Source organism: Colias philodice, chromosome 6 (assembly GCF_061535455.1).
Source record: "Colias philodice isolate Cphi_HAF_F1 chromosome 6, ilColPhil1 Martin Lab GWU primary, whole genome shotgun sequence".
Classification (NCBI taxonomy): domain Eukaryota; kingdom Metazoa; phylum Arthropoda; class Insecta; order Lepidoptera; family Pieridae; genus Colias; species Colias philodice.
Window position 1 is genome coordinate 8241707 of NC_143091.1, and position 14630 is coordinate 8256336.

Genomic DNA, 14630 nt, shown 5'->3' on the forward strand with positions numbered 1-14630 from the left:
GCGGTCATCACTTTCCTTGGTCACAATGGTCTAAACTTTAACCAAATATTTGTATATTGCATTTATATTTAGCCTACTCATGTATAACGCTTTAACGCTACAAATCTCAAAATGAAAACGAATATAAAATAAATTCATGGTACAATTTCTAAAGCTTTTTCAAATTGTTAGAAAATAAAAACTTTTCTTGGTTGAAAGATACCACCATATAATAGGTATTACAATAAAGAAGTTTATTGTAATAACCTATTATATGGTGGTAAATGTTAAAAATATGTAATGACGTTTCAAAAGTGCTTCTCGAAGAAGTCTAATTGAATAAATAAATGTTTGAGTTTGAGTTTGAGTATACTTAAAGGTTAATAAGTATTAGTATATTATTATAAGTATCGTTTATATATAATGCTTATTGCTCACTTAATGTTTTGTAATTATCAGACCAAAAAACAAATAAAAACAATTTACATTGGCATATTCTTTTAAAATTACTTAAATTGGAGTAAATATTCTAGACAACATTTTCCAAAAGAGACAAAAAAAAATTATTACTCGTACTAAAGTTATATCATAACTATTTAGATATCTGTGGTTGTATTAAGACTGAATTGTTTATTACTACGACAACTACTATTATAATTAAAATACTAATCTCTCATTGTATGTTACGTTTAATAAAAACAATTATTCATCATAACAACAATTTACTACAAAACAAATCTCCTTGAAAACTAAGGCCATTATTTTTTATCAATCATCGTTATATAATCACAATAATGAAACAACAATATTATTGCAAGCGTAATGTAATATTAACATCATGATAGTTGACATTTCAGCTGCGGCCGCTTGCGTTGTTCAAACCTGCTCCGCCACGGTCGGTTGTTGCACTGAAGATGATCAGCCAAGTGCAAGGCAAACTTCTCGGCAACGTAACAACATTACGATAATGACGAGACTATCGGACGCATTTTATACTTTTTTACATTTTTCAACGTCTATAAAAATAGAGCTGGTAAGCCTGATTGCGTTCGCGGTCTCAACGCGTTTTTCTAGTGAGGTATTATATTCAACGCAGCGTGAACAGACATTCGTTTTAATATTTACATGAATACAAGTCCTCCATATATCACTAATAATTGTTAAAAAAATATACAACTTCGATAAGTATGTGCATATGGGTTTGATTAAGCATATAGGTAGATGTGTAGAGCAATTATTTTAACGTCCAAGAAAATATTATTTTAATTTTACCATAAAAATTTAGTCAATAAAAGATCAAAAATTAAAAGAAAATACATATTTGGTAAAGCGTACTTTAACATTTTTAAGAACTCAACATTATTATCTTGTGGTACGAGTATCTTTTTATAATTATTTTTGATGGCTGAAGGAATATTTTTTGTTATAAATAAATTGTTTGAATAGATAATGACATAAGAATCATAAATAATGATAACTCTCATCATTGTTTTATTTTTTCCGCAGATTTCATTAAAATTAATTTTTAACTGACGCGGTATGCTAATACAAAATTTATATTTTTTGGTAATAACTAATTAAAATAATTGTAGTTTTTTATATCAAAATAATATAATTAAATAATAATTTGCTCACACCCAGTATTATGATTGTCATTGGTGTACCTTTTAATTGGCGTATTGAATTGTCACTTATAATACCATAAGATAATTTTGAAGCTCGTGTGGTATTCGGGAGATAATTTTTCCGTCCCAAATGTCGGCCAATAATTTCACAATAATTGAATTCAACCTGTCAGTTTGACGTCAACTACCAGAGAAAATTTTCAAAAAATTATCAGTATAATACCATGTAGGTTGTACCACGTGACGTCGAATGGTGCAATTCTATTGGTCGATATTTGGGTCGGAAAAATAATCAATGTTATATCTAGTGTATGATTAGCTGTAAGGTACCTCTACAAATAAATAAATAAATAATTTCTGGACTCTATTAATATTCCTCATCTCTATACTTTATACTAAAATATATAATATTTATGAACAATATAACATCATACTACGTAGATTCCTACCTTAATAATATCACATAGTTTAAGCAGATACTTCAATGTCCCTAATTTATAATTCAGCATAAAAAAGTCGATATAATACAGTCGATCGTGCGTGTTGTTCCACAATAAAACTGAAACAAGGCATCCTCGAAGGTCGGGCTGGTTAGCAAATTAAACAGCCACGAAGCTCGCTTTAAATTATACAATGTGACACTAACAAGATAACAATTAAGTGTTGTCTCACGTTCTGGATCTCACCTATACGGAGCCAAAAAGTTATGTTTAGGAATGATAGAATTCCTTATTATAGGAATTTCATTCAAGAACCCCACTTGGAGATGTGTTACGAATGGAATAAGATCGCTTCTAGAAACAAGAGTAGACGCGCAGATGTTAGTTAAAGGATAGGTGTAATCTAAATGCTCTGACAAGATTAAAGTTATACCTATCATAAAATTAGTATTCAACCTAGAGAAAAAAGGAAGAGTAAAAAGCACATTTAGTAAACACTCTATCTACCTATTTGATTATATTCACTGTTCGTTGTACTGTTTTTTATCGCATACAATTATTTAAGCTGACTATAACTTTATCTCCACACCAATTATTATACCGAAGCCAATTATCAATAAGATGCAACGGAAATGAATAATTTCTGATTAACATATTATAGTATACGCGACAAATTGGAAACCAGTTTATCGACAATAATTGAGTAACTGTAGTTTTATTGGGTCCAGAAAAACCAGTTCATAGATAAACCGTTGGTCAGAAATCATTTTAGTGGGAATGTAGATTTAGCTAACATAAAATCTGGCTTTGTTGGTCTACCGTTAGTTGACACCTGACCTCGCTAATATATTTCAACAGGGCTTAGAAAAACGTGCATGTCGTAAAAGTAAAATTTAACAGTAAATGCTTTGGTAATTATGATATTTTACGTTTCCCGGTTGAGAAGTAACGAGCGTAGTTTCTCTAGCATTTTCCCATTAATTAGTTTGTTAAACTTTAAGCACGGTAGTACTTGTATACGTAGTATATTATTATTAGTCTGTGGTAGTACTTATTTTTTAAACTAAAAAAGCGTAATCGGTCATGGAAAAATGTTAAAAAATATTTCAGAAAAGTATGTTAGGTTCCAAACTTTAACCTTATCCTTTAAAAGCCACTCCTCCTCCCACTTCCACTTGACAGGTACAGTCTTCACGTTTTAAACACATGCTATCGTAAAATTAATAAAAATAATTGCAAGTTAGAAGTATTCAATCAATATTAAATTCCCATCGAAATCACAATAAATCTTTATTACGGGTAATTAAAGAATATGTTGTGAGCGTTTACGGTCAGTCGCGTGGCATGCTACAGCGCGCGCACGGGTATGGTGTATAAGGCAATTAATAAAACATGCGGAAGATTATTCATTAACAGCATCTCGGGTAGGCTTCCTGGGTTTTTAGGTGCGGACCGAGCTGGAGCGTCGCGTGCGGGTTACGCTTGTGTGCCGCTGACGCATCAAATTACATCATTAGATACTGTTTAATTCATTTCGTTGTATATTATTAGTTACAGTCTATGATTTTATATTTAATGTTAACAGTACTATTGTTCCATTATGACATTACCGTTTAATGGTTACCCCAGTTTACGAGTTTAACAAAATCACGCCTTATGTGCGTAAATTATAAACATTAAACAATACGCAAAGCTATCATAACAACTTTCGTTAAATAAATTATAGTAATATGTTATTCGTGAAAAGTTCTTACCAATTTCGAATTCTCAAAATAGTTATGTCCTTCTAATCAAAACACTATCATTAATCGATTAACGAATTATGTAGCTAACGGCTGACGGCGGTCAACATTGGCCGATTCCTTCCGCCGATTTGAGCTGAACCGTCTAAAGTAATTATGAAATTGTAGCAATTTCACAGCTTCAACCTTAATCGGTTATATCAAAGGTTAACAACCGAACTACGTCCACGGATATCTTATAGACTAAACTTTGTTATACTATCTTCATTTTATGATATTATTATATGATTATATCGAAAACTTTAAAAGCTCAAATTTGGCTTAAAATAAGCTATTAATTTGTAGAACCTTTCTTCTTCTTCTTTGTTAGTGAATGACATAATTGAATCCTAAATACAAATTACCGATAAAACTACCTTATATGTTTGACTCTTTTTAATCAAAGAGTCGCATGGCTTAATTTAATACTCTTCAGCAATCGAAGTTATATACCGTTGCTAGTTGCGTCTAACGGTACCTTCCCACTGACCGGCCCTAAGGTCGCACCCGGATTCATTTCATGCAATGATATTATTATTTTTGGTTTAGGATTACTTTATTATGGGCACCTAATATTAAATTATATCATTTTAAAAAACATAAACCAATGAAACTTATCCAAAAGTTTACGATTATTATTATTAACGATATCTTATAAATGTCGTTTATTATAAATTGCCATAAAATATTTTATCGTAAATCGTACTATGGAAATTGGCAGTAAATTTACTGAGTGAGTTTCCATGTAAGCAGAATAGATTATTGCGATATAGGTACCTACGTACGATGCGTAAAAAATACTAATAACATTGTACCTACTTAGATAAAATCTTAATAATAAAACATGATTGGCAAAATCTTTCGGCACACAGAACGCCTTCGAGCTATGTTATCGATTTACCAAATTATCAGTGCGACCATGTAAATATGTAATTTCATATTTCAGTGAATAAATACGCGTGTAAATTCCAAGAAAAGCTCGTATTATGTTCTTACCTGAGGCCGTAACGTCGTATGTCTGGAGTAATAATCATGTTGGTAGAAGCTGGTCGGTGAAAGTGGTGGCCTGTACTTCTTATGGCCGTAGCCCAAGGTATCCATGGTATGCATTGTGATTTGTATGCTGTTCACACTTAGTCCAAGAACTTATGCCATGTCCTTACACGTCACATATTTATCTGAAACAAAATAAATACTTTTTTAAATATTTGATAACGGTCTTACATATGTACAATTTGAGTGTCAGAGACATAAGACATTATGCCAATTTCTTAGCGTGTGTACAGTTGTAGTTAACCAAACAAAACGTAGTATTACGTCGTCAGCCAGCACGCGGTGAGCACTGTTATAATTGCCATCTTGTTAACGGAGATTATTAGTAATTTACATGAGGTGGCTGCCCTATAACTAGGTTTATCAGAGCGTGTTTTCAAATAGAAGAAATATGTAGCGCACTGTTAATGGCTCTCGAAGTTACGGGAAAGATTATTATGCAGTAGGTATTGCATTAAGTTATAACTCTGAGTATAAGTTATATTATTTTGATAAGTAGGTATCGATATTCCAAGTAATATCCGCCATTTGCAAGCTATCGTCAGTACTGATTCATCGATAAGTTAATTTTCAGAATTTGTTTCTGTTAAGGCTTTCCTAATTACCATATATTTATATGAAGTATAATATGAAATAATAATATAAATGCCCGATAGTATAAATAATATATACCCGGACCATCTTAAGAAAGACCTAAAAAATAAACGCATAGTGTACCTCATTATGTACATTACGCTATCTAGGTATTCTTTAGTGGATAACAATTACATCAAAATTAGATAGACCAATCATGTAAATATTAATTTAAACATCTATGTAATCAATTTATAATTAACCTTAGAATATTCTGTAGCTTAAATTGGAAAGGCTATTTATATTTATGTCATATGAATCTCGGAATGCTTTCAATTAAGGCAGTGCCAAAGACGTAAACTTAACATTGAGTTATGTTGTGTCAATTAACAAGGCATTCCGTATTCTATCTTAGACGGGAATCAAACTTGAGAGTAAAGAGTTCGAAAAGATTCTTCGAAGCATTAAATTTAATTTTCCAGCGATAAAAAAAACAAATTTCGAAAATAAGTTTAAATTTTCATCAAATCATCGTAAATTATTCATTAATTATCGAAAATAATAAAATTCGCTCTATTTCTATCATAAAACTATTAATAAAACGAAAACGTGACCCAATAGTCAGATGTTGTTTCTCAATCTGTTACTAACAAGAAACACTGCAAAAACGAAGGAATTTAATTTTGCCCATTACCGAGATAGACCCAGTTAATTGAAAAATTTCGGGCCACACCAATCTTGCATAGGATTTCTTAGCATACATTTTTTGTTGGTTTTTCTCAAATCCATACATCTTCAGTGAAATGTCCCATACTCTTGGAGGATAACTATGATGAATTTTATATCAAATTCTAAAACAGTAGATATACTATGCTATATCTACACATGTAATGTTACAAGTCGTTTACTTTTATTTTAAACACAACGTAACCTACTCAATTCCTAACGGGATCGATTCAAAAGAAACGCAGTATCCGGTTGTCTCAAACTTTATTTATCTGCATACTTAGCTCTGACATTGATTATACAGCTTTTTTTACTGCGTTTCGAAAAATGTTAGGTCAAACACCTTACATTATTGAATATTATATGTCTCGTTAGTACGTAACTGTACTTAACCACATGTCATTGTGGCTCCTCCTATTTTGGTTGCATAATTGTACAAAAAAATGGTGCTTCAATAAAATGTAAATAGTTCTTAACATCAGTATAGGTGAAATGAAAACGTCAATAAAATATAATAGTTCTTAACATCATCAGTATAGATAAAATGAAAACTTGCTAATAAATACACGGAATAATATTATCAATTAGTATTAAACTACAACATTGATTAGAAAAAAATTACAAAAAAATAGATACTAGACAAACAAACTTATACACATAGGTAATGTTTAAAAATAGAATTATTTTTTGTAAGTTAATTACAATAATTAGCAGTAGAATAACGTACTGAATAAAATGTCGGTTATAAGTCGTGCTTCAGTTTTTCTATGCGTTTTTATTAATTGCGTACAATCCTATTAGAACATCCAAGCGTGTCGGTCTCAATCGTAATTGCTTTCAGGAAGACGCTGATATCATCACTACTCACTACCATTGTAACTAAATCCTCTAAATTATTGCACGCAAATTGAATCATATTTTTTACTCGTTACTACAATATATTATTGAATATTGTTGAACTTGAAAAGAGGAAAATTAATCAAATTTGATATCCCTATACAGGGTGAAAGGTAAGACGTTTGACGAATTTAGACAGGAGCTTCTACTCATGAAACTGAACCACTTTTGTTCTAAAACTTTGCTGAATTCGTAAAAAAAAATTGGACTTTGTAAGGAAACTTCGCTAATCAGCTGACCGATTTCCATACAAAGTCCTAAGTAATTTTTTTCTACGAATTCAGAAAAGTTGTAGAACAAAAGTTGTTCAGTTTCATGAGTAGAAGCTCCTGTCTAAATTCGTTAAACGTCTTACCTTTCACCTGGTATACCTCTTATAAAAATGAATAGCCAAAAACGGCTCGACCAATTCGGCACAAATTTTGTGAACGTTTTTAATTATTATGTAGAGAATATTTAAGTATTATGTAGATTATTTTTCCGACCCAAATATCGACCAATAGAATTGCACCATTCGACGTCACGTGGTACAACCTACATGGTACATATTATACTGATAATTTTTTGAAAATTTTCTCTGGTCGTTGACGTCAAACTGACAGGTTCAATTCAATTGTGAAATTATTGGCCGACATTTGGGATGGAAAAATAATCTCCCGAATACCACACGAGCTTCAAAATTATCTGGCATTTCCCTCAAGGTTCCCTGCAAACAAATAAAGTCGTCAAGTTTTTCAGGAAAAATTACTCGCGCTTCGCGCTCGTGATTTTTTAACCTTGACTAAAAACTTGACTCCTTCATTTGTTTGCAACGAACCTATCGGAAAATACCCGATAATTTTGAAGCTCTTGTGGTATTATAAGTGATTATTTTTCCGACCCAAATATCGACCAATAGAATTGCACCATTCGACGTCACGTGGTACAACCTACATGGTATTAAACTGATAATTTTTTGAAAATTTTCTCTGGTCGTTGACGTCAAACTGACAGGTTGAATTCAATTGTGAAATTATTGGCCGTCATTTGGGACGGAAAAATAATCCCCCGAATACCACACGAGCTTCAAAATTATCTGGCATTTCCATTTATCAATTTTGAAGCTCTTGTGGTATTATAAGTGAGAAAACACAAAGAAGGGACAATAGGGCAGAACGACCGCGACGTCTGCCGGGGCAGCTAGTTTGATACAATAATTACGAGTTGACTTAATTTCGTCTATCAGCCTAAATTATTTAGAGACAGTCTTTCTATCTATTAGATGCCTTCGCAGATATTAAAGATATCTTATGATCATTTATCATTCCTTTTGATAAGGCATGCCAAAGATTAAATTATGTTATACCTAATTCTAAATCTTTTACATTAATAAATATAAAATAATTATGCCTTTATTAATCCTAAATACAAAGTAGAATTTGTGAAATAACAAAATCGTTTTTACAAAAAGTTCCACTAGAATGTAGAATTAATTGAACTTTGATGTTATTATTACTCATTATGTTTGATATAATGTTCGCAATAACTGATTTATGATTATCTCATTATTTTCAAATTTAATTATAAGATGATATTATTAACGAATACACACAGGGCAGTTTTATTTACCTGTGAATAACAGAACCTGTATAGAGCACTAAGCTGTAACTAGAAGAAGGCTTCTATGACAAAACCTGCTGCATTACAAAAGTTATTTATTTTAAGCCCTTGTTACTCGGTAGAGCTACATAACTTTCAAATTTATTTATTTTTTAATCTATAGAGTAGCTTTTGTAATAATTTCTTACATCGAAGATACAAATCAATTAGTAGAATAGAAAATATAAATAATTCTTAAATTATTGTATAACTGCAACTTTTTTACTTACGTTCTCATCATATCAAATGAATGACCACCCTTATAATTGTATTCTTTATTAGCACGAGTTGTGCGTCACGCTGCGTTTGTTACTCCTCGTCCTGTCGTGCATGAAGTTAAGATCCAAGAGCTTTTCATAGAAGGTAATATCTTATACCTGGATTTAATTTATATGTATTTTTGTTAAAGTCTAATATTTAAACGCTGACTCTACTAATCTGAGACGACCATATAGACGACATTTAAATTGATTACAATTTTCTTAACCAATTTACTTAAAGGCGTTGCCGTTGTCGCTCGGCGATCGTCGCAATGCACATCACTGGCAAGTGACATCTATAAATAACGCCCTTAGATAATAAAACACTTAGCACAGTTAGTTTCTTGCTCAACCAGAGCGGAACCTTGTCCCGTCCACTTGACTCAGCTCACATCGTGGGAACTAATTGTTGATTGTTTATCAATGGACCTTCGCATCAGCAAATTAAAGCCACTATTGATATGCAATTAACTAATGAATGAGTCGAGTTGTTCAATGAATAATTAGTACATAACAAAACGTATTATCATGTAGGTATTATTACATTACAAGCTCCAATGAATATTTAACACTTGGTAAATATAAAGCAATAGATGTGATTGATATTACCTATTTATTTATTACTAGTTACTACTACTATTTAGCACTTTATTCGAAAAAATTAATCGCTTCCATTTAAATTTTAAACAGTAGTTTATGATTTAAGTTAAGATATTTAATAATTTAGAAATTTCGTCTCTCATAAAGGTTTAAAAAAAAAGCTTGCTTCAAGGGTGGCCTTTTTAATTTTTGCTGCATCCCTCGGCAATGATCTGTAAATGCTATAAAATTAAAGAAGTTAAGGGATTTCAAGTTTATTGGAAAAAAAGTCTTAATATTCAACCTTACATATAATTTATCTAATCTAACATTGGGTAAACAACTAAACAATGGGCCTTCAAAGTTCAATGCTTGTGTTCGTTGACGCGTGGTCCGTAGGGTCTCGGACATGCTTTTCTCAATGTCAATGTCACCTTACTTAGGTACCATGAGATATTGCATTACTGTGACAGCTGACCCTCGCACACCTTCGAAGGGTTTCTATATTATCTGTTGATGCTAAAATATACATCGTTGTAGTTCGATAAGGTAACTCTTAAGAGTAAACAAGGAAAGACACTTTTATCTGTACCTTTTGATGTGCTTATTTATATTGGTAATTTCTCAATAGTCTTAAAAATGTTTTCAATGTGTTTGTTTTTAAATAAAATAAAAATGTTTTCAATGTGTTTGTTTTCAAAAAATTAAGTAAATTCACGCTCACGTTAATTAGCCAATTTGCTGGTTCAATTTACATATAATTTGCATTAACCAAATGATTTAAAAAGTATAGGTCATGTGTGAAGGGATTAAAGATATCCCCAGTGTTTTCATTTGCAATAGGAATGTAGGTGAAGTAACGCGAAAATGACTCGGAATTCGGACGTGTACGGTATACAACACATGCGCTGCATTAAACATTATGTTATGCGAACAGCTAAATTTCATTTCTGAAAAAGATGATATTTGTTTTATTTGCTCATAATAATAAGTGTGTTTATGACTACATATTATCTACCTTTATTGTCATCGTATGTGCAACGTATAAAAGAAGTTTGGAATACTATAAAACAAATATAATTTGTATAGTATTTATTTTACATTCGTTCAAGGTATTTAACCCCTGAATTAATGATCAGTATCCTCGTACACCTTTCTTCATATTTAATCATTCCACACTTAATAAGAAGGAATGAAGATTAAAAAGTTATAATTATTTCACCGAAACTCGACCCTGCTCAGGGTAAACAAACTTATGTTAATTGGCAGACAACTTTTGGAGACGTACATAATATATATGGGCGTTTATATAATATAAGTTTATACATAGGGCATTCATATCTTGAGTCGGAGAACACACGTGTTGTAAGCTCGTTCATTTTTCATTCCATTCAAATATTATTGTTCAACAGGAGTTCAAAATATTATAATTTACATACTTCACGAAGTTTAGTAGTTCTAAAACTTGTTAATATTTTTTACAATAGGTACTTCATGTTTCTAACAATTAAAGAAACAGAATTATTTACTATTTTCTATAAGACGAATTTCATTGCGATTCTCCATATAGGATAGGTACAAATTATATTATTTACTTTGGGGTCGAAAAAATTGCGTCATGAATTTTAGCTATAAAAAATACTCTATAATATATTGCCATGATAGTGACGCCGTGCAGATTTATGTAAAGAATTTTATCGTCTCAGAAAAGCTACTTGCAATTTTACGTCGCACTTTGTCACAATCACCTTAGAGCTGATAACATAAACATTCCAATTTCCGATATGCAGTAGCATGACTATAGACATTCTTATACCTTATGACAGAACTATTTAGCTAACAGTAATCTTCATATATGTATTAACGTCACAATGAATAAAAATATAATGGCTTTAAGATTACGTATCGAGCGACGAGCCTATTCTTTATGACATTCTACTTCGATGATATGGTACAAATTACAATACATAGTGCAGTAACTGTATGGCTGGTGTACAATAGCCGTGACGTCACAGAAAGCAAAGTCATGGTGGTTGCATTAGTAGGAGCGGGAACGGTAACCGACGATGAATAACAGTGTCGTGAAGCCCTATGTTATCGGTTGATTGACGTATTATCAGCATGCGTAGTGACACTGCATTATATGTGACATTTCAATGTTATCAATCTGTTACATTAACCTAAATAAAACCTGTACTTTAATAATTGGGTATAAAGTTGTTATTTCGTGTTTGTTTATTCTGCATAAAACCACATTATTGTAAACAGAAGGCGAATTATTACTTTATTAAAGGGATAAAAGTATTCTTGATTTACTGATATTGTTAGTTTGGTCTACTTCTACATAAATACTAGCTAGCTGAAATTCATTCCCATAATTCAATTATGTGTCACGTAGAGGTTTGTTTCATTGAAGTATATAGATTAAATGTTTGTTGAGGAAAAATATAAGAACATGTTGATAACAAATGTAAAGGCTTTTGTCACGAACAATTATCATTTAAACAGGTAAATTACTAGATAATTGTATGTTATATAACTTTGTATATTATGTTAGTTATTAGTGACCTCCCACTATATTGAGCTCATGACCGAGTTTATTGTTAAAAATATTATTTTTTATCTTATTCAAGCTTATCATTATGTTAATGTAATGGCTCTCAAAATGGTAGGTATGTGAATAAGGAACAAGGTAAGAAATTTAAAATAAAAATATGTTACATTTTTGTTATATCAAAATATATGTTAAGATTTATGTAGAGTGAGGATTAATTGTATCAAAAAAACTAAGTAACATAAGTAAAATCAACTACATATGTATCAAAACGCTTCATTTCCTTGGTTCCACAACGTTGCTTATTATTAAATTATCATATTATGTATAATATTTACTTATTTAATATAGCGTGCTTTGTTTTATTTTGTTAAAATAATAATTACTAATAATAATTTAAGTCGTTCGTATCATTGTATATTAAAAAGGTAAAATGTGCAGTTTATTGTTCATCTGAGTGTTTGTAAAATACATTTTTTTAATATTTATTAACAGAAAACACATTGATCTATTTTTTTTTAATCTATTACATTCCCACTGAGTCCCCATAGTTGTACCAATCAAAACTTGATCTTGGTTCCTTAAGGTCGTGACATCTATTAAATGTCTGCAAAGCTTACAGAGCTGCAAGTTATCACATAATACAACTTGCGTGACTCACCGGATGTTATTAAATCCCTCGGAAATTTAAATTTTGCTGTCGTGTAACGGCGTTTATTTGTATTTATAGAATTAATCACACAATAGCGAATTTGGTTGGTGAGGTTCATTTATCATTTGCGTTATTATTCTAATTATGATACATTGTTTTGTGCAATCAAATTAATAGATTTTACGACAAATTCGTATTTTTGATAGAGGGATAAAAATCCTCATACGATAACATTTGTATAGGAATTTACTATTTTATTGGGCTACTAGCTTTCCGCCTGCGGCTTCGCCCGCGTTTTCTAAGAAAAACCCGCATAGTTCCCGTTCCCGTGGGATTTCCGGGATAAAGCCTAGCCTATGTTACTCGTGAATAATGTAGCTTTCGAATGGTGAAAGAATTTTTAAAATCGGTCCAGTAGTTTACGAGCCTATTCATTACAATCAAACAAACAAACAAACAAAGTTTTCCTCTTTATAATATTAGTGTAGATAAAAAATATTTCATTATACCAAATAATATTTAAAAATTAATTTCTCAGTTTCAAGTATTATCCTGTAAATAAAGAAGTTAGCACTTTGTTATAAAGTAGTTAATTTACGGTAGGTTATCCAGAAGTGGTTGACTGGAGTGACTGTCGATTAATTCCCTAATTAATTTACGAACTCATGGCCTTACTTGACCTTTGACTTTTCAAACAGTTATATTAATAAGTTTTGTATCCATTTTAAATTTTTAGTTCAAATTCCTGTTTGAAGCTTTCCTTGTTTTTACTGTTATAGTACTTCTTCTTCATTCTTAACTTACAAAACTTAAATAATTATATATGTATAATTAATAAATAAATATACATATATGTATAATGTATATAATAGCACACAAAATCGTGTATCATTCATTATATTTGAACTTGTATGATCGTATATCAATGCTAATATGTCGGCGTGCGTTGAAGTCTTTTCCTTGCAAGTTTAATTAATTTAATTGGTATTTTTAGAGATAAGTTCTTTAATACTTTTATAAGATTTAATTGAATCTGTTTATCGCAATCTATTTATAATTAAACGTATATCTTTTTATTTTATCAATTAAATTTACTCATTTAATGTATATCATTATAATACGTAAGGTACTTAGAATCATATTAAATGCATTACTTTGATTATATTATAAAAATATAATGAAAAAATATGAATTCGAACTTATAAATAATTGTTGACTTGACCTAAATTTGGTATCTATTCTATTAATCCAAAAAACTTTTGTATCAACTATAAATATAGAAAAATTACCGTTACGCATCCTTCGAAACGGGAACCTGTTCCAATAGTCAACAAACACTTCACTTTAGTCTGTTCGAATATAAACAACAATGAGACACCGCGGTTCAAATGTTTAATTTTTTTAAATGCGCATGCGCAGCCGAGCGCCGCAGCCGAGCTCTGGGGTGTGCGCGCTACCGACGTTACAACCCGACCGAGTTCAAGCTCACACTACACCAGCACTACTCAGAAAATACATCAGCCTCTTTAAACATAACGGGGTCATCTTGAGTCAAGCGATGGACAGACCACAAAGTACGGAAATTGTGGTCTCACAGAGATAGCTTAATCGTTAAATCAAAATTTATCGCAATCTACGATAATGTTATCTGGCGACTGTCCACCGATTTGCACTTCGGTCAAGCAAGAATTTTGGTTCCCAATAGTAAGATACCATACCTACCATATTACCTAATTTTATGACATCAAATATAAAAATATTTATATAAGTATAAATAACAACATGAAGATTTATGCAATCGAAGGTAAGAAACGCTAAATTACGGACCGTTACGAATGGCATTAAACGAATGGTGATTTCAAATTAAAATTTA

At 31.1% G+C, this 14630-nt stretch overlaps 2 protein-coding genes across 4 annotated transcripts in view; both read right to left on the reverse strand.

Moving 5' to 3' along the window:
- LOC149487873 (uncharacterized) overlaps positions 1–14265 on the reverse strand; it is a 34572-nt gene extending 20307 nt beyond the window's left edge. For all 3 annotated transcript variants that reach the window (XM_089696573.1, XM_089696572.1, XM_089696571.1), the window contains exons 1-2: positions 14047–14265; positions 4822–5003 (exon numbers count right to left, since the gene is read on the reverse strand). In XM_089696573.1, coding sequence (XP_089552699.1) covers positions 4822–4935 — 114 coding nt within the window. In that variant the 5' untranslated portion in view covers positions 4936–5003; positions 14047–14265. The remainder of the gene's footprint in view (positions 1–4821; positions 5004–14046) is intronic.
- The window catches only part of LOC149487874 (uncharacterized), a 64373-nt gene that overhangs the window by 17759 nt on the left and 31984 nt on the right, over positions 1–14630 (reverse strand). The window lies entirely within an intron of this gene.